The sequence below is a fragment of the Prionailurus bengalensis genome, chromosome E2 (assembly GCF_016509475.1).
Source record: "Prionailurus bengalensis isolate Pbe53 chromosome E2, Fcat_Pben_1.1_paternal_pri, whole genome shotgun sequence".
Classification (NCBI taxonomy): domain Eukaryota; kingdom Metazoa; phylum Chordata; class Mammalia; order Carnivora; family Felidae; genus Prionailurus; species Prionailurus bengalensis.
In genome coordinates, this window is record NC_057352.1 from 16,254,510 (window position 1) to 16,273,943 (window position 19,434).

At 48.4% G+C, this 19,434-nt stretch overlaps 2 protein-coding genes across 4 annotated transcripts in view; one reads left to right on the plus strand and one right to left on the minus strand.

Moving 5' to 3' along the window:
- SIPA1L3 (signal induced proliferation associated 1 like 3) overlaps positions 1 to 994 on the minus strand; it is a 238,986-nt gene extending 237,992 nt beyond the window's left edge. For all 3 annotated transcript variants that reach the window (XM_043599043.1, XM_043599038.1, XM_043599039.1), the window contains exon 1: positions 719 to 994. The gene's annotated coding sequence lies outside the window, so the exon portion shown is untranslated. The remainder of the gene's footprint in view (positions 1 to 718) is intronic.
- A 70-nt stretch (positions 995 to 1,064) lies between these two features.
- WDR87 (WD repeat domain 87) lies at positions 1,065 to 18,229 on the plus strand. Its single transcript, XM_043599054.1, is given in 10 exon segments — positions 1,065 to 1,175; positions 6,587 to 6,700; positions 7,719 to 7,886; positions 8,268 to 11,134; positions 11,586 to 11,854; positions 12,236 to 15,735; positions 15,871 to 15,906; positions 15,961 to 16,035; positions 16,333 to 17,761; positions 17,764 to 18,229. Coding segments are annotated over 9 exon segments (8,706 nt in total). The 5' UTR covers positions 1,065 to 1,175; positions 6,587 to 6,625; the 3' UTR covers positions 18,051 to 18,229.
- The last annotated feature ends 1,205 nt before the right edge of the window (positions 18,230 to 19,434 follow it).

Consider the following 19,434-nt stretch of genomic DNA (forward strand, 5'->3'; position numbering starts at 1 on the left):
CAAACAACTCTATGAGGTGGCTGCTATTAAAATCCCCATTTTACAGATAGGGAAACCGAGCCACAGAGAGGTGAAGTCAGTTGCCCAAGGTCACACGGCTGGTAAATGGCAGAGCCTAAATTTGAATCTGGGTCTCTGCCTCCCAAACCAAAGCTCTCAAAATAATTTCTGTTAACGGCAGCCATCCTGCACTGAGTGCTAACTATGGACTCGACCCTTTACACGCACACCTCCAACTAACCCTATGCTTATGGATAATACCCTCACCCTATTTCTTGGGAGCCAACAATAGCGCAAACACGTAGTAAGTGCATTCTATGTGCCAAATGCTTTATTCGCCATATCTCAACATCTCAACAGAATCCCCCACCAAAAGACACTCTTCTCCCCATTTTACCGAAGGGGAAACTGAGGTTCGGTACGATTTCCTCAGAACGCAGCTCCCGAGTGGCAGAGGCAGGACGCGAACCCATCGGTACCCGACGCCCACTCCATGCTTTCATACAGTGCTGGGTAGCACGTCTCGAAAGTTGAATCATGTGGGCACAGGTCCGGCCGGGTCCGGAGGGCGCGAGTCCGGCGCCGCCGCCCCCAACAACCGGTGCCCACACCCGGCCGTCTGCCGGGTCCCCAGCCCGCGCTGATCCTCAGGGTCCGAGTGGACCCCAATTCCCCGCCACCCGTGCATGAGGCCACCCCTGCACCCGAAACCACATACCTGGGCGTCCCGGCTGCCCGCCCCGCGGGCCCCACGACCGCGGCGTCCGGCCCCGCGCCGTTCGCTGGAGACGCCGCCAGCTCCGGTGGCCCGAGTGACTTCCAGGCTGCCCACTTCCAAGCCGCTTCGCGCGAGGCCTCCTGGGAACTGTAGTTTGGCCCTAGGAGGCAGCAAACTGAAGAAAGCCTGGCGCGCAGGTACTGCCGGGAGCAGTAGGCGCAGCCCCGCGCCGCCTTCTGGGAATGGTAGTCCACCTGTCGCCTCGGTGCCGCTCCAGTCTCCAGAGCACTTCCGCAGCCCCGAGGGGCGTGAGAGATGGAGGCGTGTCTTCTGCAGACTCCAGCCCGGTGGCCGAGCTCTTCGTTCCGCGAGGGCGCTTTTTCCTTTTCTCCCAGCCCTGTCCGCCTCCAGCCCTCCTTCGGCGGATTCACCACCCCCCGCCTCCGCAAGGCGCGAGGTACTTACCCCGAGGGCGCGAGCCTCAGGAGAGGCGGGGACAGCGGAGCTGTGCGCTAGACCCCCAGTGGAGGGGAGCGGCGGAGGAGGGCGTCTGTGCGCGCTCGCGCACGCGCGCTCGCCGGCCAACTCCGGCCTAAACGCCGCGGGCTCCCGCGGGGGAGACTTTTTTTTTCCCCTTTCGAACGCGCGCGCGGAGGCGCGCGCTGGGCTTTTTCCTACGGGCGCGCGCCAGTGCGCACGCGCGCTCACTCCTCTCCCTTCGGACACTCTGCGGAGCGCGGGGTTGGGGGGTAACTGCTCTGTCGGGCGAGTCCTCCCGCAGCATCCCCAAGGTCGCTCCTTAGGCGCTCCTTCTAGGTCTAGTCCTTCACATAGGAGCTCCCGGGTGTCGCCACACACGCCGTACCCGTCCCTTGTCGGGGGTCCTGTCGTCACAGGTAATAGGCATAGCCCCAGCCTCGAAGAGTAGGACACGCCCTCCTCCTTGCCCACGCGGATGGCAGGGATGCCCGAGTGTGTAGGGACTCGGATGTGGTGGCCTCTCTCCTGCGCAAGCAGCTCCAGAGCTCTTCCTTCGACGGAAGCCTCAGGACCCCCACCCACAGGGCTGCCCTGGAGGCGCTGTTAGCCACCTTTAAGTCGTTGATCACACATTCTGAGGGTGTCTAGTGCTTGTTGGGTACCTACCGCCTAGGAATTTTGTTCAGATTTAGCCCACCTGCTGACATAATCTAGAATCCGGCCCTTTTTTTCAAAAACTGGATGATACCACTCCAACTCCATAGGGGTTACCGAGGGAACTGGCTGGAAGTGCAAGGTCCTCTGTCAAGAAAACCCATCCGATACCTTTCCCACCTCATTCTTTCTTTCAAGAAGATGCTCAGTAAGACTTGAAGCAGGGAAGCACATATTCCTGGGGGAGGGCAGAGGGTCACTCATTTGCTCATTAATTCAACAGAAACGTATTAAACACCTACTTCATGCCAGGTTGGGTGACTGTGAGGACACCGAGAAGACAGTGTGCCTACCTTGAAGGAGCTAAGTCCGGTGGGCATATCAGACCACCGCCAGACAGTGACAATCTAAAGCGGGACTACCCAACAGAAATACAATGCAACCATATTTGCCATTTTAATTATTACATTAAAAAAATAGAGGAAGGTGAAATTAATATTTAACCCTGTATATCCAAAATAAGTTATGTTTAAAGAGAAAACATTTACATTGCTTCAATTTAAAATTTCATTTAACCCAAACTGAAATAAAATTAAAACTCTGAGGCATTAACAAAGACACTCATTTGTGGCAGAGGTTGTCATAGCAAAAGGTTGGAAACTGCCCAATGTCCATGAATAGAAGTTTGGATAGATAAGTGCTAAGTACCATGCAGCTGGCAACTGCTGAAAAATGAGACAGAACTATTGAGTATTAATACGAGTTAATCTCTGAGACATACTAGGTGAGAAAGAGGTGCAGGACAGTGTATGGAGTGTACTACCATTTCTAAGGATATTTTTTACACATACACTTGAGTATGTATAGAACACCTGCAAAAAGACACAACCAGGGTTACCTTTGTGAAGGGGAAACAAGAACAAGTTATTAGGTGTGAAAGGTGGTGTTTTCATTATATGCTTCTTAGTATCTTTTGGTTCTTTTTTACTATGTTCATTTTTTTTTTTAAGTTTTTTCAATGTTTATTTTTGAGAGAGAGACAAAGCACAAACAGAGGAGGGGCAGACAGAGAGAGACTACCATGTCCTTTTTAAAAAGTTGTTTAAAGGGAGAATGCTAGCTAAGTCATAGAATCATTATAAGAATTAAAACAAAACAATATATTTTAAATGCCTAGTCAGTTCCCAGGATTACCTCTGCCATTACAGCCCCCCCGCCAAATTAGGCCCTTCTGGTGCCAACTTTCTGCACCCCTGTTCCCTAATGTGAGAGCCACCATGCAGGGACCACCTCAGTGTGTAGAGGGCACATCACTCTTCTTTTGGGTGGCCAAGTCTCCTTGTTATATGTACTCACAGCACTGTGTTCCTTTCCTTCTTAAAACTGCATCTATAGAATAATTTAAGTTTGAGAAGATTAAAAGTTGCAGAGAAGTTCAAAGAATGATATAACCCATTACTCAGAATTTCTCATTGTAATCAATTTTATGACAACTCTTTGGTGTCTGCCTTCCCTGCTTGAACTATAAGCTCTACAGGGCAAGAACTGTATGCCCTCACCTTCCTAACACAGAGCATGAATGACCCGCAAGGAGCCTAGGGGCCCAATGGTGTCATGGAGTGCAGTGCCCCCTAGAGCCAATTCTCTTTATTACAAAGGCAGAGCTTGCCGAAATCTGGCCTTCCATCCCACCACCACTGACAAAGTAGCTTGGAGTGGACTGCAGCTAAGAAAAGTATGTGGTGCAGTGGCAGTCACAGACCTGATTTGTCTCCATAGCAGGGCATACCAAACCTTGGCCCCAAGTACAAACTCCCCTAAATTGACTGCAGGGCTTGAATTCTCCCATTAGATCATCTTTGGGTTACCAAGATAGTAAAAAGTCAAGACTACTGGGATTAAGGCATCTGGAGCTCACTCCAGATTTGCTTGGAAGGATAGATAATGGGATTAGGGAACCAAATGTGGGTGAACTTTAGGAGAGAGATATCCTCTGAGGGTAACGGGAGGAAGCTGGTATGTGGGTTAGGAGAGAGTGGCAAAAAAAAAACAGGTTTGGGGTTTGAAGGCCTTCTTTCTCACTGACCCCCAAGGAATGTTGCCCCCAAAGGGTCCCAACCGCTTTCTTTTTGCAGGCTAGTCAAGAGAAGTTGGACCAGAGCAGATATTATAAACAATGGAAACTGATGACAGTGACTACAAATGTGTTACAAATGACTACTCTCTCCCTAACTCTGGGGTGTCGAGGAGCCAGTGGGGTAAATCTGAGCTATGGGGACTGGCCCACTGGGCCATCCACTGATGTGCAGGATGTGAAGCAGCTCACACTGGATCCTGAAATGTGGTCCAAGAGAGCAGCAAATATAGGGTTACAGGGGACTAGAATAAGGAAAGATACGGCAGGAGGGCAGCATGCAGCCTTGGGGACAGTAGAGACAGAGGCACACTAGTGCCTGACAGTCACCAGTTCCCATTAGGTTTGTGGGTCAGAGAGCTTCCTGAGCATTAGCTGACAGAACCTCTTCCTCCTCTGATATGATAGAAGAATCCTGAACTATGAATTGGATCTGAACTGTGGATTGGATCTACCCTGTGTAGTCTTCAACAGCTCCCTTTTCCCCTTTGAATTCACATTCCTCCTAATGTATAATGGAGAGGAATATTATCTCCCTCTCAAAATTCTTTTGAGAACTAATCAAGTGATTGGTGTGAAAACTTTTGGGGGAGGGGGCTCTAACCCACTCTACACATGAGAGGATGATGACAAATTTTGCCTACTGTTTCCCCCCAAACCCAGCCACCAAGTCTCTGTGGCAACACAGGGTCTAGGCTTAGCCATGCCAGAGGGTGGATTCTGCTGACCTTGCCTCAGGAGGCCCATGCCAAACTGATCTAGAACTCCAAATACTCTCCAAGTAAGCAGTTCTCAGATTTCAGTAGGCATAAAGATCAGCAGGAGAGACTGTAAAACTCTACCCTCAGAGTTACCAATTCTTTAGATCTGGTGTGGGGCCTGATAATTTGCATCTCTAACAAGTTCCCAGGTGATAACCTACGCTGCTGGCCTAGGAGATCACACTTCAGGAGCCACTTCTTAAAACTGAAAGTTCATCAGTTTTCTTTCATCTGGCAGGTACAAGGATAGCCTCTAGTGCCCTCTGCTGACCAGACTATAAATTTAGCTGTCACGTTTCCAGAGCAACTGAAAAGTACAAAGTATGGTTTGGAAAGAAAGAAATACTTGTCTGAGAACTAAACCAGTCTAAAAACAGCAATCGTTGTTTGTTGCTCCAGAGTATACTTAAAAAGGAATTCACAGGAATTATCTTATTTGATCTTTGCAACAATCCTGTGAAGTAGGCAAGACTGATATTTTCATTTTACAAATGAGGAAGACAAGCCCATCGTCAGACCAGTAATGCCACACTCCCTGACAGAGGGGGCTTATTAAAAGTAGGATTCCCAGGGTGTCTGGGTGGCTCAGTCAGTTGAGCGTCTGATGCTTGATATCACCTCAGGTCATGATCTTACAGTTGTGAGATTGAGCCCCATGTCAGGCTCTGCACTGAGTGTGGAGCCTGCTTGGGATCCTCTCTCTCTCTCTCTCTCTCTCTTTCTCTCTCTCTCTCTCTCTCTCTCTGTCTCTCTCTCTGACCTGCTTGTGCACACTCTCTCAAAATAAATAAATAAACTTTAAAATAAATAAAATAAAACAAAATAAAATAGGGGCGCCTGGGGGGACTCAGTCAGTTAAGCTGAGTCTGGATTTCAGCGCAGGTCATGATCCCAGGATCGTGGGATCAAGTCCCACGTCGGGCTCTGCACTGACAGTGAGGAGCCTGGTTGGGATTCTTTCTCTCCCTCTCTCTTTGCCCTGTTTGTGTGCTCTCTCTCAAAATAAAGAAACTTTAAAAATATAAATTAAATGAAATGAAATAAAATAAAAAGTAGGATTCCCAATCCAAGAAGGAAAAGTAGAGGTTTGTCCTCATGAAGGCCACAGGGAAGGGAATGAGGAAGAGGATGATGAACAGCAGATGCATCACCGGTAAGAGAGATACTTGATTCTACAAGCCTGGGAAAACCTGCAAAGTCAAATGGCTGGATCCTTTCTCCAGCAGTGCAAGGAGGGGTCGACTCTTAGTCCTGGGCTCCATCCTCTAAATTTTCTGTTTCAGTAGTCAGACTTGAATGTCCATAGAAACACCTAGGGAGGTTGTCAGAAGTGAAGGCCCTTGGGTCCCATCTCCATGGTTCTGCTTCAGTAGGTCTAGACCAGAACCTAGGGTTCTCCATGTTAAGATGGCCCCTTCCCTAGGAATCCCCATAGTGGAAGTCCAGGGACCACGCTTTGGTTACTCCTAGTCCTTGCAAAATACTCTCTTGACACACTACCAGCAGAAAAGAAATGTTATTTGCCTATGATGGTATTCTTTTATGGCCCCTCTCCCTGCTTCCTTCACCTGTAATAACCTAGTGAGTTAGGACAGCCAATGCTGAGATTCAATCCTCCACTCTTTTATTTATCCTCCCTAAGCCTCAGTTTTCTCATCTATAAAGTGGGATAATACCTACCTTACGAGTAGCACCTCAGGATTAAATGAGAAGGCAGGTCTTATGCATATTTCCTGACATTCAGAGTGTTCAATAAACATGAGTTCATGAATTGATTTTTGTTTCCTAGCTCCTCAAAAAGTAGTAATGGCTAAGCTGTCCTCTTTTGGATTCCCACAGGTTTTTGAGCAACGGTCCTGACGCAGAATAATCAAGGTGATGGCTTCTTCCAGACTCATTCCCCCGTGGCAGGATTTTAAATACCTCATAAACGACATCATACATAAAAACAAGGTAATGTATATGTAGGACATAAACTTGTTATTGGCCTCTATCTGTGTTAATCGTTAGGAGCACTTCACAGGAGCATAGATTTTTCCATGGAAGCAGGAAGCAGGCACAGTAGGAGATGGGCCATCAATTTCCAAATGAGTCTAGGGATCTCTTGCAAGTACACTTTGATAGTGGAAGGTGAACACTTTGGGGAGAGAGATTTTTCTCAAAGAGAAGGGAGAAGGCACCGGACAGAACATTTGCCAACCTCAGTTTTGCTATGGTTGGCTCTGTGTAAACCATCCCAGGTGCATGTTTCATAGCACATGCTCTATCACGGTGGGATAATACACACACTGTCTTCCTCTGTCAAGTTTAAAAGCCAGGTAGGGTGCCCTAAAAGTCTTTATGCACTTTTAAGCTTTAAGAACTTCAAGCTGGGGGCGCCTGGGTGGCTCATTTGATTGAGTGTCTGACTTCGGCTCAGGTCATGATCTCGTGGTTCATGAGTTCGAGCCCCGTGTGGGCCTCTGTGCTGACAGCTCAGAGCCTGGAGCCTGCTTCGGATTCTGTGTCTCCCTCTCTCTCTGCGTCTCCCCTGCTCACGCTCTGTCTCTCTTAAAATTAAATAAACATTTAAAAAATAAAAAAAATAAAAAGAACTTCAAGCTGCATGGATTTTTTTGGTCACACTCTGTTACATATAATGTAGGTATACGGTGGTGCCCTTGCCTGGGTAATGTGTTAAATGCGTCTTTTATGACACAGAGAACAGGTATGTTGGGAACATGATTTCCCCTGTGCTCACACTATGAAATTTGCCCATATAGGCCCTGTAGGGGTTCGGTTCTCTCTTGTGTTGGGTGTTGTGTGGCTCGCTTGTGAAGCGTGAGTGTCCTACAAGGGATAAAGCTGTGCATGTGGGGGGGTAATGGGCACGAGGCGTGACTTTGGGAACTGCTTCGGTTGTGACTTGTGTGAGAATATACTTAGCGCCTGTGTGCCCTGGCCTCTTCACTTATGCCATACCTCTCCCCAGCAAGCTTCAGATGACTCAAACAAGGATGTAGTTGTGCTGAGCGACCGGTCCCAGATACTGTTCAGAGAGTCTCGCCATCCTCACAATATGCCGCTTATATGCCATTACTTCAGCGATGCCAACTTCTTTGCCTCCCTCTCTTGGGTGACAAGCACAAAAGAAATACAGGTAAAACTGCCAAGCTTTTCTTCTCCTTCTTAGCCCATTCTACAGGGGCCATGCCCACATAAGCTCTCACCCCAGACCAACAAAGGAAAGTCTACCTCTTGATGAAAGTGACCTAGATCTAAGATTCCCCCTCATCCTTTCTCCGATTACAGTCTCCTCACTGAGTAGATTTTCTGGTTCCCCTAAAGTAGGCTAAGGTTAGGGAAGGGGTCCCAAGCTTCCTGCTTCTACTGTATTCCCAATTCCCATAACCAGGGGGTAAAAACACTCTAGAGTCTTCCAAGTCCTCTTCAGGACAAGAATGGGGGAAAACAGTGGACTATTCTGCCCTTTCCTCATCTACTATCTCTTCTAGGCAGTTTCCATCTTACTGTCTTCTAGGCTATAGTATGGATGAAGAGCAAAACTGAGGACATGGTCGAGAAGAGAGTATTCTCCATGACCGAACGGTTGCCGCCTATCCAGTCCATGGTCCACACAGGTTCCTTTCACATCCTCGTGGCCTACTGTGGCGACCTGATCCTGAGGCTCTTTGAGGACCACTTTCGGTCATTCAAACCCCTGAGTATAGTGCCCTGCCGCTTTAACATCAACTGCCTCTGCTATGACCCAGAAATGAAAATGCTTCTGTCAGGCAGCCTAGGGGCCGTTGTCACTTGGATCATTGAGCGGAGTGGCAAGGGCCTCCAAATAGCCCACATGGTTCCCATGCCTGGTGATGAGCTTGTCCAAGACATCATGCTGAATGGCCCCAACGGCTCCCTCCTGGCCCTGTGTGAAACTATGGTGAGGGTCCTCGAGCGCCAGGGCCACGGCCAGCTAGCTGAGGTCGAGAGGTTCACTTCTACCACCAGTGGCTCCTCTATCACCTGCTGCTTCACCTGTTTTGACCAGGGCTTTCTCTATGCTGGGAACAACACTGGGGAAATCCAAGTATGGAGCCTCATTCGGGGCCACTCTATCCATAGTTTCAAGGCCCATTTCTCATCAGTAGTCTGTATCCGCAGCCGGCCCGAAGCCCACACCCTGCTGACGGCTGGCAAGGAAGGCTTAATCAAGGAGTGGAACCTCACTTCCGGGAACCTGCTGCGGTGGCTCGAACTCGAGGAGGAGCTCTGTCGACTCCAGTTTATTGACAGCATTACTTTCTTCTGCCAGACTACCTTTTCTTTCTCCTTGCGCCGTCTGCCCTGCTTCTACAGCCTCTTCAATGTCTGTGGCTCTGCTCCCCAGCAGGTGCGTCGGGTCCGCTGCGGTGATAACTGCTTCCGGATCCTGTGCACTACTGACGATGGCTTATTGCGCTTTGTGTCCCCAGTCACAGGGGATCTTCTGCTCCTCACCTGGCCCTTCTCACTCCTGGACCAGGCTGTGGATTGGGCCTATGACCCAGAGAAAGAGGAGCTCTTTGTAGCGACAGGCAGCGCAGATGTGCTGGTGTTTGACACGACCCGTTGCCCATGCCCGGCCAAGTATCTCTTGTGCACCTCACCCGATTCTCAAGACTGGGTACAATGCCTGGCTTACGGGCATTTCTACCTGGGTCGGGGTCTACAAGGACTAATATTCTCTGGACACCAGAGTGGTGTGATAAGAGTGCTTTCCCAGCACAGCTGTGCCCGAATAGAGAAGTTCATGCATTTTGGAGCTGTACTGGCACTCTCTACACTGCCTGAAGGGCTTTTTGGTAGCCGAGAAAACGCTTTGCTCTGCTCCTATGGAATGGATGACTACGTCCACCTATCAGAAGCAGTGTTTGAAGGGAAGAAAGTACGTTTGAAGCCCCTTGCCAGCATCCTCAGCAGCTGTCACCTAAAACACCTGATACTCTTACCCAATTCTGTGGGTGCCATCACAGAGACTAACTGCCTGCGTCTCTGGAAGTTCCGTGCTTTCCTGTCCTCTGAGTCACAGGAAGGCTCGGCGTTCATAGAGACATTGCCTCTGCACCAGTGTACCATCACATCCTTTGACGTCTGCCTGTCCTTGAGTCTTTTTGTCACAGGTGGTATCGATGGCTCTGTCCGGGTCTGGAACTTCCATGGCAGACTTGTAGCTATGCTGGACTCATCACTGCACTTTGGCCCACTCTGCTTTGCAAATGACCGGGGTGACTTGCTTGTGACCTTTAACCAGAGTCTTTATCTGGTGTCCTGTCTCAAACTGCTTCACCCAACTCTGCTGTCTCGCCTTTCCTTTATGAGCATGCCAGATGAAGTGCTAGAGACCCCTAAGCCTTTCATGCCCAGCTTTTTCTTCTCCTTTGAGACCATGTTTGTGCCCAAGTATATGTACCTTGAAAAAGGGCAACAGGAATTAGTGGGACTGGAGGAACTGGTCAATAAGCGGGCCATTGCCTTTGACCATACGGTGCCGCATGTCATAGAAGATGAGCAAGGGAGTCCCATAGTACTGTCTGCCTTCGGACATGATTCTGAAACCGATTCGATGGAGGTGAGAAAATCTCATCACTCCCATTACGTGGTTCCTCCCCAACTACAGCTGACTACCTGGGAGGGACTCAACCCCTACCAAATACTGCGATGCTACTTTGGTAAAGGGCGGAAATGGCTGTTGGCTCCTGACTGCTACATCCCCAACTCAGTGATTCGTGCCCGTCTTTGGCCAGAGGGCAGTCCAATATTCCTCCAGTGCACCCTGCATTCACCTATGCGGGAAATAGAATGGGACAAGTCCCAACAATTCTTCTTCTGGCACAGCAGGGCAAAATTTGTAAGTGATGGAGGAGTATATTTACAGGAGAAGGAGGATGAAGACTTCATAGAAATGAGATTATCCAAGGATGTAACCTACAGTGTCCTTACAGACTCGGCAAACCGCAGTTGGCTGGGCAAAAAGATGAGTGAAATAGCTATTAATAGCCTGGTGGAGACAATCCTCAACATTATGATCCATGCTTCTCCACTCAAGTACCAATGCTGTATTGGTGCACTAGGGCAAATCTTTGCCTCTTACGAGGTGTCTTCAGCCCTGCGCTCTGAAACAGCCCATCGTCTACTGGATGATACCACCAATTCCAATCCACTGATCCGAGAGCTAGCCTGGGAAGGGCTGAAGCGTCTAGGAATGATTACTCATCTCTTTGCCATGCCTCTGGCCCAAGGATTGATGGACAAGGACCAAAGAGTGAGGAGTAAGGCCCTGAGCCTCATGGATGACACTGGAATCCACACTAAGTCCTCACTCCTAAACTTGATCCAGCACCAAGAGACCTTCCAGGAGATGCAGTAAGTTTTTTGTGCCTTCTGCAATTCTTGACTAGCCTCTAGTTTTCTTCTCCCCTTCCCTTCCTTCACTATCTCTTTGTACCTGTGCATTCACTCTTCCTGTCCTTTTTCTCTTTCATAGTCTTTTACCATTCCTAGACCCTCCTGACAATCCCCACTGCTCACTCCTGTCTCCCATTTCTTCTCCTACTCCTGTGTGTCCCTTACTTCTCGAAGTTCCCCTTTTCATCCTTTTCTCCTACCCCTACAGTCCCCATACAAACAACTCCATTCATTGCCACCTTGGCTTTCTAGATTTCTTCTTTCTTCTTGGACTTTCTTTACCTCAACATACACTGTCTCTTGGCCACTTTGCCAAGCCCCTAACCTGTTCCACGGTAGTTCTTTCCTTCTCATTCTCCCTGTTGTCTCTGACTTACCATGTCAGAGGAATCTCCTTTGACTTTCATAGGCGGGAAATGATTGGGGAGGAATCCCTGGACCATCTGCTGGGGATGCAGGCAACAGATCTACAAATCCTTCACACTCAAGTGGAGCAGCGACTGAATGAAAACCTGACCTTGTCAGAGGGAGACAAAAAGCCTGCATTTTCTTTAGAGGTTGCAAGAATTTCTGAACTTTTGTCCCTTTCCAAGAAACCTGAAGTTCCTAAAGAATCTGAAGTTGCCATCAAGCCCAGCAAAGGCCAAAGACGGGGCCGAGCAGGGAGAAAAAAGCACAGTATGTATGGGGTGATCTGGTTCATGCCTCAGGGTCCCCAAGAGGCAACACAGTTAGGGCTAACATGGGTCAAGAGATATCAACCAGGTAGGACTAGAGACAAGTAGACAGATGTTTTCACCAAAAGAACTTTCCTAGGAAGAATCTACCCAAACTCAGGGAGACTTCAAGGCTTATGTTTATAGGATTTGGGAGGGGGGAGGACTGGAATAAAGTAAGGAGAATCCTTTTTTTTTTTTTTTTTTTTTTTAAGCCTCAGCCCCCTCTGTTGCTACTTCTTTTATGGCAATTCCTCTTAGCTCATGCCATTAGTGGGAAGGGTGTGACTTAGGCCTTCCATGCCATGCCTTCCTTATCTATGTCTCATGATCTTCCCTGCAGCCCGAAAATTATGGCGGGCCCTCAAGAAAATAAAAGGGGCTGGCAAAGCACCAGGTCCCTTAGAGGGTGAAAGTGACCAGAGTGAAGCTGCACTATATGAGGTGAAGGATACAGCCATCCGTTCTGGAAGGTCTTCAACCGTAAGTGTGTTAAAGATTTCAAAAGATGCTGAACAACAACCTCCAGAGGAAGACACTCCAAAGGACCATACTGCACTGACCCTGAAAATGCTGAGGAAATTACATGACAGAAGAGGCAAGAAAAAAACAGTTAAGAAGCCCCTAAAGAGGCACAAGAAGAAGACAAAAGAATCTGGAGTTACAGTTGAGAAATCTCTGTCTGCTGTAAAGGTTGAACCTGTTGTGAAGACGCTGAAGGCCAGAGGGCGAGGTGCCTCTGGAGTGCCTGGCCACAGGGCCACCCCTGGAGATGGCTCACCATGGCGGGATGCTCTGTGTCGTCTTATGACCCTGAGAATATCTGGTTCCCAAACCAAAATGTCAGAAGCTCTAAACATGGAGCTAGTGACCATGGCTCAAGAGGTACTGGCAGATCGGCAGCCCAGTTGGGAACTTTTTCAGGAGATCTGCCCCTTTTTGAAGAAAAAAAGTGACATTCTGCTTGAGGACCTCAACTGGGATGTAGCCTGGCCAGAGGAGAAACCAATTTTTATTCGTGATGGGGCAATTAGAGAAGATGTAGTGATCAGGAGGGAGGATGAGATACCAGAGGCACATGAGCAAGTGCAAAAGGAAGCAAGCAACATGCCAAACTTGCAGGAAACCCAGGTGATTTCCAAAAAAGGCAAGAAAAAGAAAGTTATGTTTTTAGAACCAGGTGACCTAACCAAGGGAAAACGAATATCAAAGAAAGAAGAGAAGAAATCCTTTAAGAAGCCCTTTAAACAAGAGAGGAAAGCAGTCTGGCAGGGAATAAAAGTGGATAAAAAACAGAGGAAAGTGGCCAAAGGAGAGAGGGATGTGAGTCAGGAAGTGGAGGAAATGGCCAAACCAGAGGAGGGAGTGGTTGTACAAGAAGGAAGACCAGTTACAGAAGAGAGGAAGCTGTCTTGGCAGGAGTGGAAGAAGTCCTGGGATGAGTGGACACAGGCCCGTGGTGAGATGAGGATATCCTGGAATGAATGGAAGGAAGCTTCGGACAGGAAGCATCTTGAGGAAGAGGAGGAAGCACAAACGGATAAAAAGAAGCCACTCGCAGATGAGAAAAAGCTGGATGAGGACAAGAGGAAGCTGAGATGGGGTGAGCAGGCAGAGATCTGGGAACAGGTATCAGCCAGGTCCAAGGAGCCACAGTTCAAGGATCAGGAGGAGGAATTGACCCTGGAGGAAGAAAAATTGTTTCAGGAATGGGGAGAAGGAGAAGAAGGAGGAGGAGAAGAAGAAGAGCTGAGACAAACCCAAAAAGAATATAAACAGGCCTATATCGAGAGGAAATGGGCCCAGGCTGAAAGAAAACGAGCCCAAGAAGAAAGGAAGCTGGCACAAGAAGAAGAGAAGCTAGCACAAGAAGAGAGAAAGCTGGCCCAGGAAGAGAGGAAACTTGCCAGAGAATATGGGAAACTGGCTCAAAGAGACAGGACAATGGCCCAGGCAGAGAGGATGTTTGTCCACAAAGAGGAAAAACTGGCCCAAAGAGAGGAGAAGCTAACCCAGGAAGCAGAGAAACTGGCCCAGAAAAGGAAGAAACTGGCCAAGAAATCTGAGGCACTGGCTCGAGAAGAAGAGAAAATAGCAAAGAAAGGAGGGAAGCTGGCTGAGGCAAAAACAATATTAGTCCAGAAAATGGAAAAACTGGAGCAGAAGGAGCAAGATCTGGCATTCCAAGAAAAGGAACTATCCCAGGAATTGGAGGAGCTGGCATTGGAAGAGGAGGAGCTGGCTTGGAAAGAAGAAGAACTGAGCCAGGAAGAGAAGGAGTTAGCTGAGGAGGAGGAAGGACTGGGCCAGGAAGAGAAGACACTGGCCTGTCAAGAACAGAAACTGATTAAGGAAGAGAAAGCACTGGCCCTGGAAGAAGAGTTGCTGATCCAGGAAGAGAGGAAACTGGCCAAAGACAAGGAGAAACTGCCTGAAGAAGAGGAAAGGCTTGCCCAGAAAAGGAAAAAACTGATGGAGAACAAGTTAAAACTGGCCCGGGAAAAAGAAAAATTGGTCCAGAAGAAGGAGAAACTCATAAAGAACAAGGATATCGTAGCCTGGAGGGGGAAGTCTCTGGCTCAGGAGAAGGAGAATCTGCTTTATGAGAGAGCAAAATTTACTCAGAAGAAAAATAACTTCCTGAAGTTCAAAGAAAACCTCACCCAGAACAGAAATAAATTAATTGAAGCAAAGGAGAAACTGGATGTGTACAAGAAGAAACTGGTTCAGGTAGAGGAGACGCTGATGGAAGAAAAGGAAAAACTTTCCCAGAAGAAGGAGAAGCTGGCTAAGGCAGAGAAAAAGCTGGCCCAATTAGAGGAAAGTCTGGCTGAGAAGCGGCACAATCTATCCCTGGACAAGATGAAGTTAGCTGTGGAGAAGAGGGTGATATTTCAAGAACTGAAACTCCTCAGAGGAGAGTGGGAGAGCACCAAGGAAGAAAAGGCACTGGACATGGAAATGAAGAAACTGGCCCAAGAGAAGGTGAGGCTGGCTGAGGGAAAGCAAACTCTCTTCTCAGGAGAGACCAAAGAAGCCTTAAAACAGGGGAAACTGACTAAGAATGAGCTAGAACTAATCAAGAAGAAATTGTCACTAGAGGAGAAGATACTGGCATATGAAGATAGGATATTGGCCACAGAGCAAAGGGACATTGCCAAAGGAAAACTGGAATATACTAGAGGAGAGAGAGTGTATGCCCAGGAAGAGAGGAAGCTGGCCAAAGTAATAAGGAAGTTGGCTACAGAAAGGGAGGGCACTTCCAAGGAACAATCAAAAGCGAGTGGCAAAATCTTAACAGCACTTCAAAACCTTATCAAAGAAGAAACGAAACTGACCCAGGAAGAAATAGAGCTGACAAAGAGAAAGAGGTCATTCTTTGCAAAGGAAAGGAGATTGGGCAAGGAACAAAGTAAACTTGATGCTAAAGAGTGGGATTTTTCAGAGGAACAACTGGAAATAACCAAAGATGAGAAGAAACTGGCTAAGAAGCAGAGAAAACTGGCCAAGGAAATGAAAAGAATGATAAAGAAAGAGGAAGAAATAACCAAGGAAGAAAGCAGATTGGCCAGACAACAGAGAGAAATCATACAGGAAGAAGAGGAGGGAGCAGTAACAGAGGAAGAAGAGGTAATACCATTGCTTGAACAAAGGTCGAGAAAGAGAAAAGAGCTAAAGACAGTGGTTACAACAAAGGGAGAGCTTCCCAGTCAAGGGGAAAGTAGGGAGAGCTTTTCCAAGGAAGTGGAAAGCCTATTAGATGAAATAGAGGGAGAGAGCTTGTCTGAGGAGGAGGAAGAGGAGGAGGAAGAGGAGGAGGAGGAAGAGGAGGAGGAGGGAGTTGTGGGGGAGGGGGCGGTAAGGGAAGGGGTGATGGAGGAGGGGGTGGTGGAGGAGGAGGTGGAGGTGGAAGAGGAGGGAAAGGAGGAGGAAGAGAAGGAGGAGGAGGAGGTACAGGAACAGGAGGAGGAGGAAGAGGAGGAGGAAGAGGAGGAGGAAGAGGAGGAGGAGGGAGTGGTGGAGGAGGGGGCAGTAAGGGAAGGGGTGATGGAAGAGGGGGTGGTGGAGGAGGAGGTGGAGGTGGAAGAGGAGGGAGAGGAGGAGAAAGAGAAGAAGAAAAAGAAAAAGAGGAAGGAGAAAGAGGTGCAGGAAGAGGAGGAGGAGGAGGAGGAGGAGGAGGAGGAGGAGGAAAAGGAGGAGAAGGAGGGAGTAGTGGAGGAGAGGGCAGTAAGGGAAGGGGTGATGGAGGTGGGGGTGGTGGAGGAGGATGTGGAGGTGGAAGAGGAGGGAAAGGAGGAGAAAGAGGAGGAGGAGGAGGTGCAGGAACAGGGTGAGGAGGAAGAGGAAAAAGAGGAAGAGGAGGAGGAAAAAGAGGAGGAGGAGGAAGAGGAGGAAGGAGAAGAGAAGGAAGTATCAGTGGAGGAGGAGGAAGTATCAGAGGAGGAGGAGGAAGTATCAGAGGAGGAGGAGGAAAGCTTCAGTGAGGAAGAGTCAGAAAGTCTGAGTGAGAAAGACTCACTAGAGAAAAGCTCACTGGAAGAAGAGGCAGACAAGGAAAAAGAGATCTTAAAAAAAGAAAAACTACCTAAGTTTCAAGAACAAAGACAAAAAGACCGAAGAGGAAGAGAAATAATCCCCTCTATTGGAAAAAGAATCCCTGATATCAAAGACAGTGCTATACAACTAAAAGTTCTGAAAGTCCCTTCCAAGAAACTGATCTCAATAGCTCTGGACAGGAAAGAGAAGATACCAGTGCCAGTGTCAATGAAACAAGTATCCTGGGAAGAAAAGGCCAGAACACTTGAGACATCCAGGACATTTCCAGAGTCAAGGTTTTTGGATAAAAAAGAACTGTTGAAGAAACATAAGCCCATACCTCTCCAAGTTTTGGATAGAGTTTTGCAGTCCCCAGAGCCAGACTTCAAGACCTCATGTTTATCTCACATATTGAGGAAGACCATGGAAGCTCACAAACTCCAAGGCAAACCACTAGGGCTCAAGTGGCAGTGGATTTTGTGGCATCATCCATCTCTGAGGAGACAGACTGAGGTACAATTACCTGTGCCCCAAATCTTGGCTAAGAAAACAGGCGCTGAGGTAAGACTCTCAGATGTAGAGTGGCTCCACCATGTCCTAGAACGGATGGAGGCAGGAGAACAGCTTTCTAGGGATAGTTTCCACAGATTGTGCCAGCTTCTCAAAGACCTCACCTCAAAGGGAAACCTAGACTGGATACATCTGGCCCAACTCGAAGCCATTGTGAACCGTCACAAGCAGGTCCTGGAATCACGAAGTGCAAAACCCACTAAGGAGCCCATGGGTCCAAAGTACCTGAAAGTGATCCCTCCTATAAAAGGAAAGGAAAAGGAAAGCTGGTTAAAACCTCTGGCTGTCCCCCCATCAAAGCCTCCATTAGATACCCAAAGGATTCCAACCCCAAAGGGTATAAACTGGCACCTTCTAGGAGAGCCTTACAGGAGCGCACGGGCAGAGCAGATGTCCACTGCTCTCAGGGAGATGGAGATGAGACACTTTCATCCCACCACAAAAGCCATGTTCCCAGGTGCTGGGGCCTCTGTGGAAAAACAAACCCTTGCACTGATGTTTCAAAAGGACTTCTGGGCTTTTAAGGATAAAGGCAGGTTTCCCAAATTGCCCAAGCTGGAAAAGAAGGCACAGGCCGTCTCCAAGAAGAAGGAAGATCTGCCTCAATGGGAGACGTTTGTGGCACTCTACTATGTTCTGCGGATGTTGCAACAGCGATATGCAGATGACAGCGCCACTTGGATGGAACAGTTCTACCAGCTCATGGACCTGTACCACCTTAAGTCACCCCGAATCCAGAGGCTTCTGCAGGAGCTATTACTGAGGGGGAGCCCCAGTCCCAAGAGATCAGCTACAAGGAGGCCCTATGGGCCACGGACCTAGCTCCTGGGGAGCGGTTGTTTTACCACCTGTTTTGTGGTGGTTCTCAGAACTCTAAGGGTCCCCTGGAGTTCCAGGAGGTGGTGTCCCTCCCAGGTCAGAATAATGTCTGTACCACACTTCCCATGGGCATTGCTCACTATGGGATCTTAGAACTCGCCTGGAAGAGCCTGCCTGAAGCGGATATTCACCTCACCAAGGAAATGCCCCACATCATTGCTCCCACCCCCTAATCTGGGACTGACGGGAGGTCAGGACTTTTCACTCCCACCTGGAGAAAGGCCTTGTCACCATAATCTAGACCCTTATCCCTAGGGCCCACATAGAGATTGGGCCAAGCGAAAGCCCTTTCCCTACCCAGCTCCAGAAACAAGCTTCGATATATGGAATAAAGAGGAGGCTCTCATTTGCAGCAGGCCCTGTAATTTGTGTCCCTGTTCCTCAAACATTGCTTCTCCAGAAAGGTAGCCAGGGAGGCCAGATATATATTCCTGAGAGTGGGAAAAGATCCCAAAAGACACTGGGCACTTACCCTCTGGAGGCCTTCAGCCAAAAGAGTCTGTCCTTGTCCTCTTCCTTCCTTGCTTCCCTCCATCCCCCCCAAAGACCACAGGAAGGAAAGTATCTGGCACAGAAATGAATGAAGATCTGGCATTAATATAAAAGGCACTGATATAGTAGAAAGAAAATGGACTTTAGAATCAGAAGACCCGGCATCGTGTTTGGAGGTTTGCAGTGGAGGCAGACTCTACTCCACTGTTCATAGCTCTGCATGCTGATGGCTGGGAGTCCCAAATGGCAGGTGTGATGAGTGTTGAGGAGACCCTGAGTGTATCTCATGATCCCTTCCCTCTAGCGATGAAGGATACAAAAGTTAAAGGGAAGGGGTGGTAAAGTGGAGGAAGTTGTCCCTGACAGTAACTGTGTTCCTTCCCTGATCTCCTTTCCCTACCACGGGAACTTCAGAGTTGCCTCTCTCCAGGTAAGCTGAACCTTCCATCAGCTTTTGGTGAGCCATCTATGCCATTTTCTACCCCTCATCCCAAGCTCTCCTTTGTTATTCTACTCTCTATACCTGAGTTTAGCTTTGTGGGAGAAGCCAGGGGTAGAGGGCAAGAGAACATTCTGAGAAGGCGAATTCACCTCAGAGGCCAAGCAGTATAGGTCCACATGGAGAGTATAAGAGTTATGGGCGGGGACAGGAAGCCCCAAAAAGATGACTGACCAAGCAGCAGAAATAAGGATGGTCCAGCTGGCTCTGCATGCTTCATCCTTCATCCTTCCTTTCTGACCTCTGTTTGTCTATGTCAGAAAGACGATAGTGCACATACTGCCATTATCAGGGATGAAAGAGCCATGAACATCACTACAGACCCTGCAGGCATTAAAAGAATAAGGACTATATACTATGAATAACTCTATGCCCATAATTTTGACAACATAGGTGAAATGGACAAATTCCCTGAAACTCCCAGAAAGGGAACAGCAATACCTATCTAACTCATTTTGTAGGATATCAGTGGGTCCTCCAGTCAAAAATAAGACACCGTGACAAAACACACACACACACACACACACACACACACACACACACACACACAATCTAGCTGCTGTGGT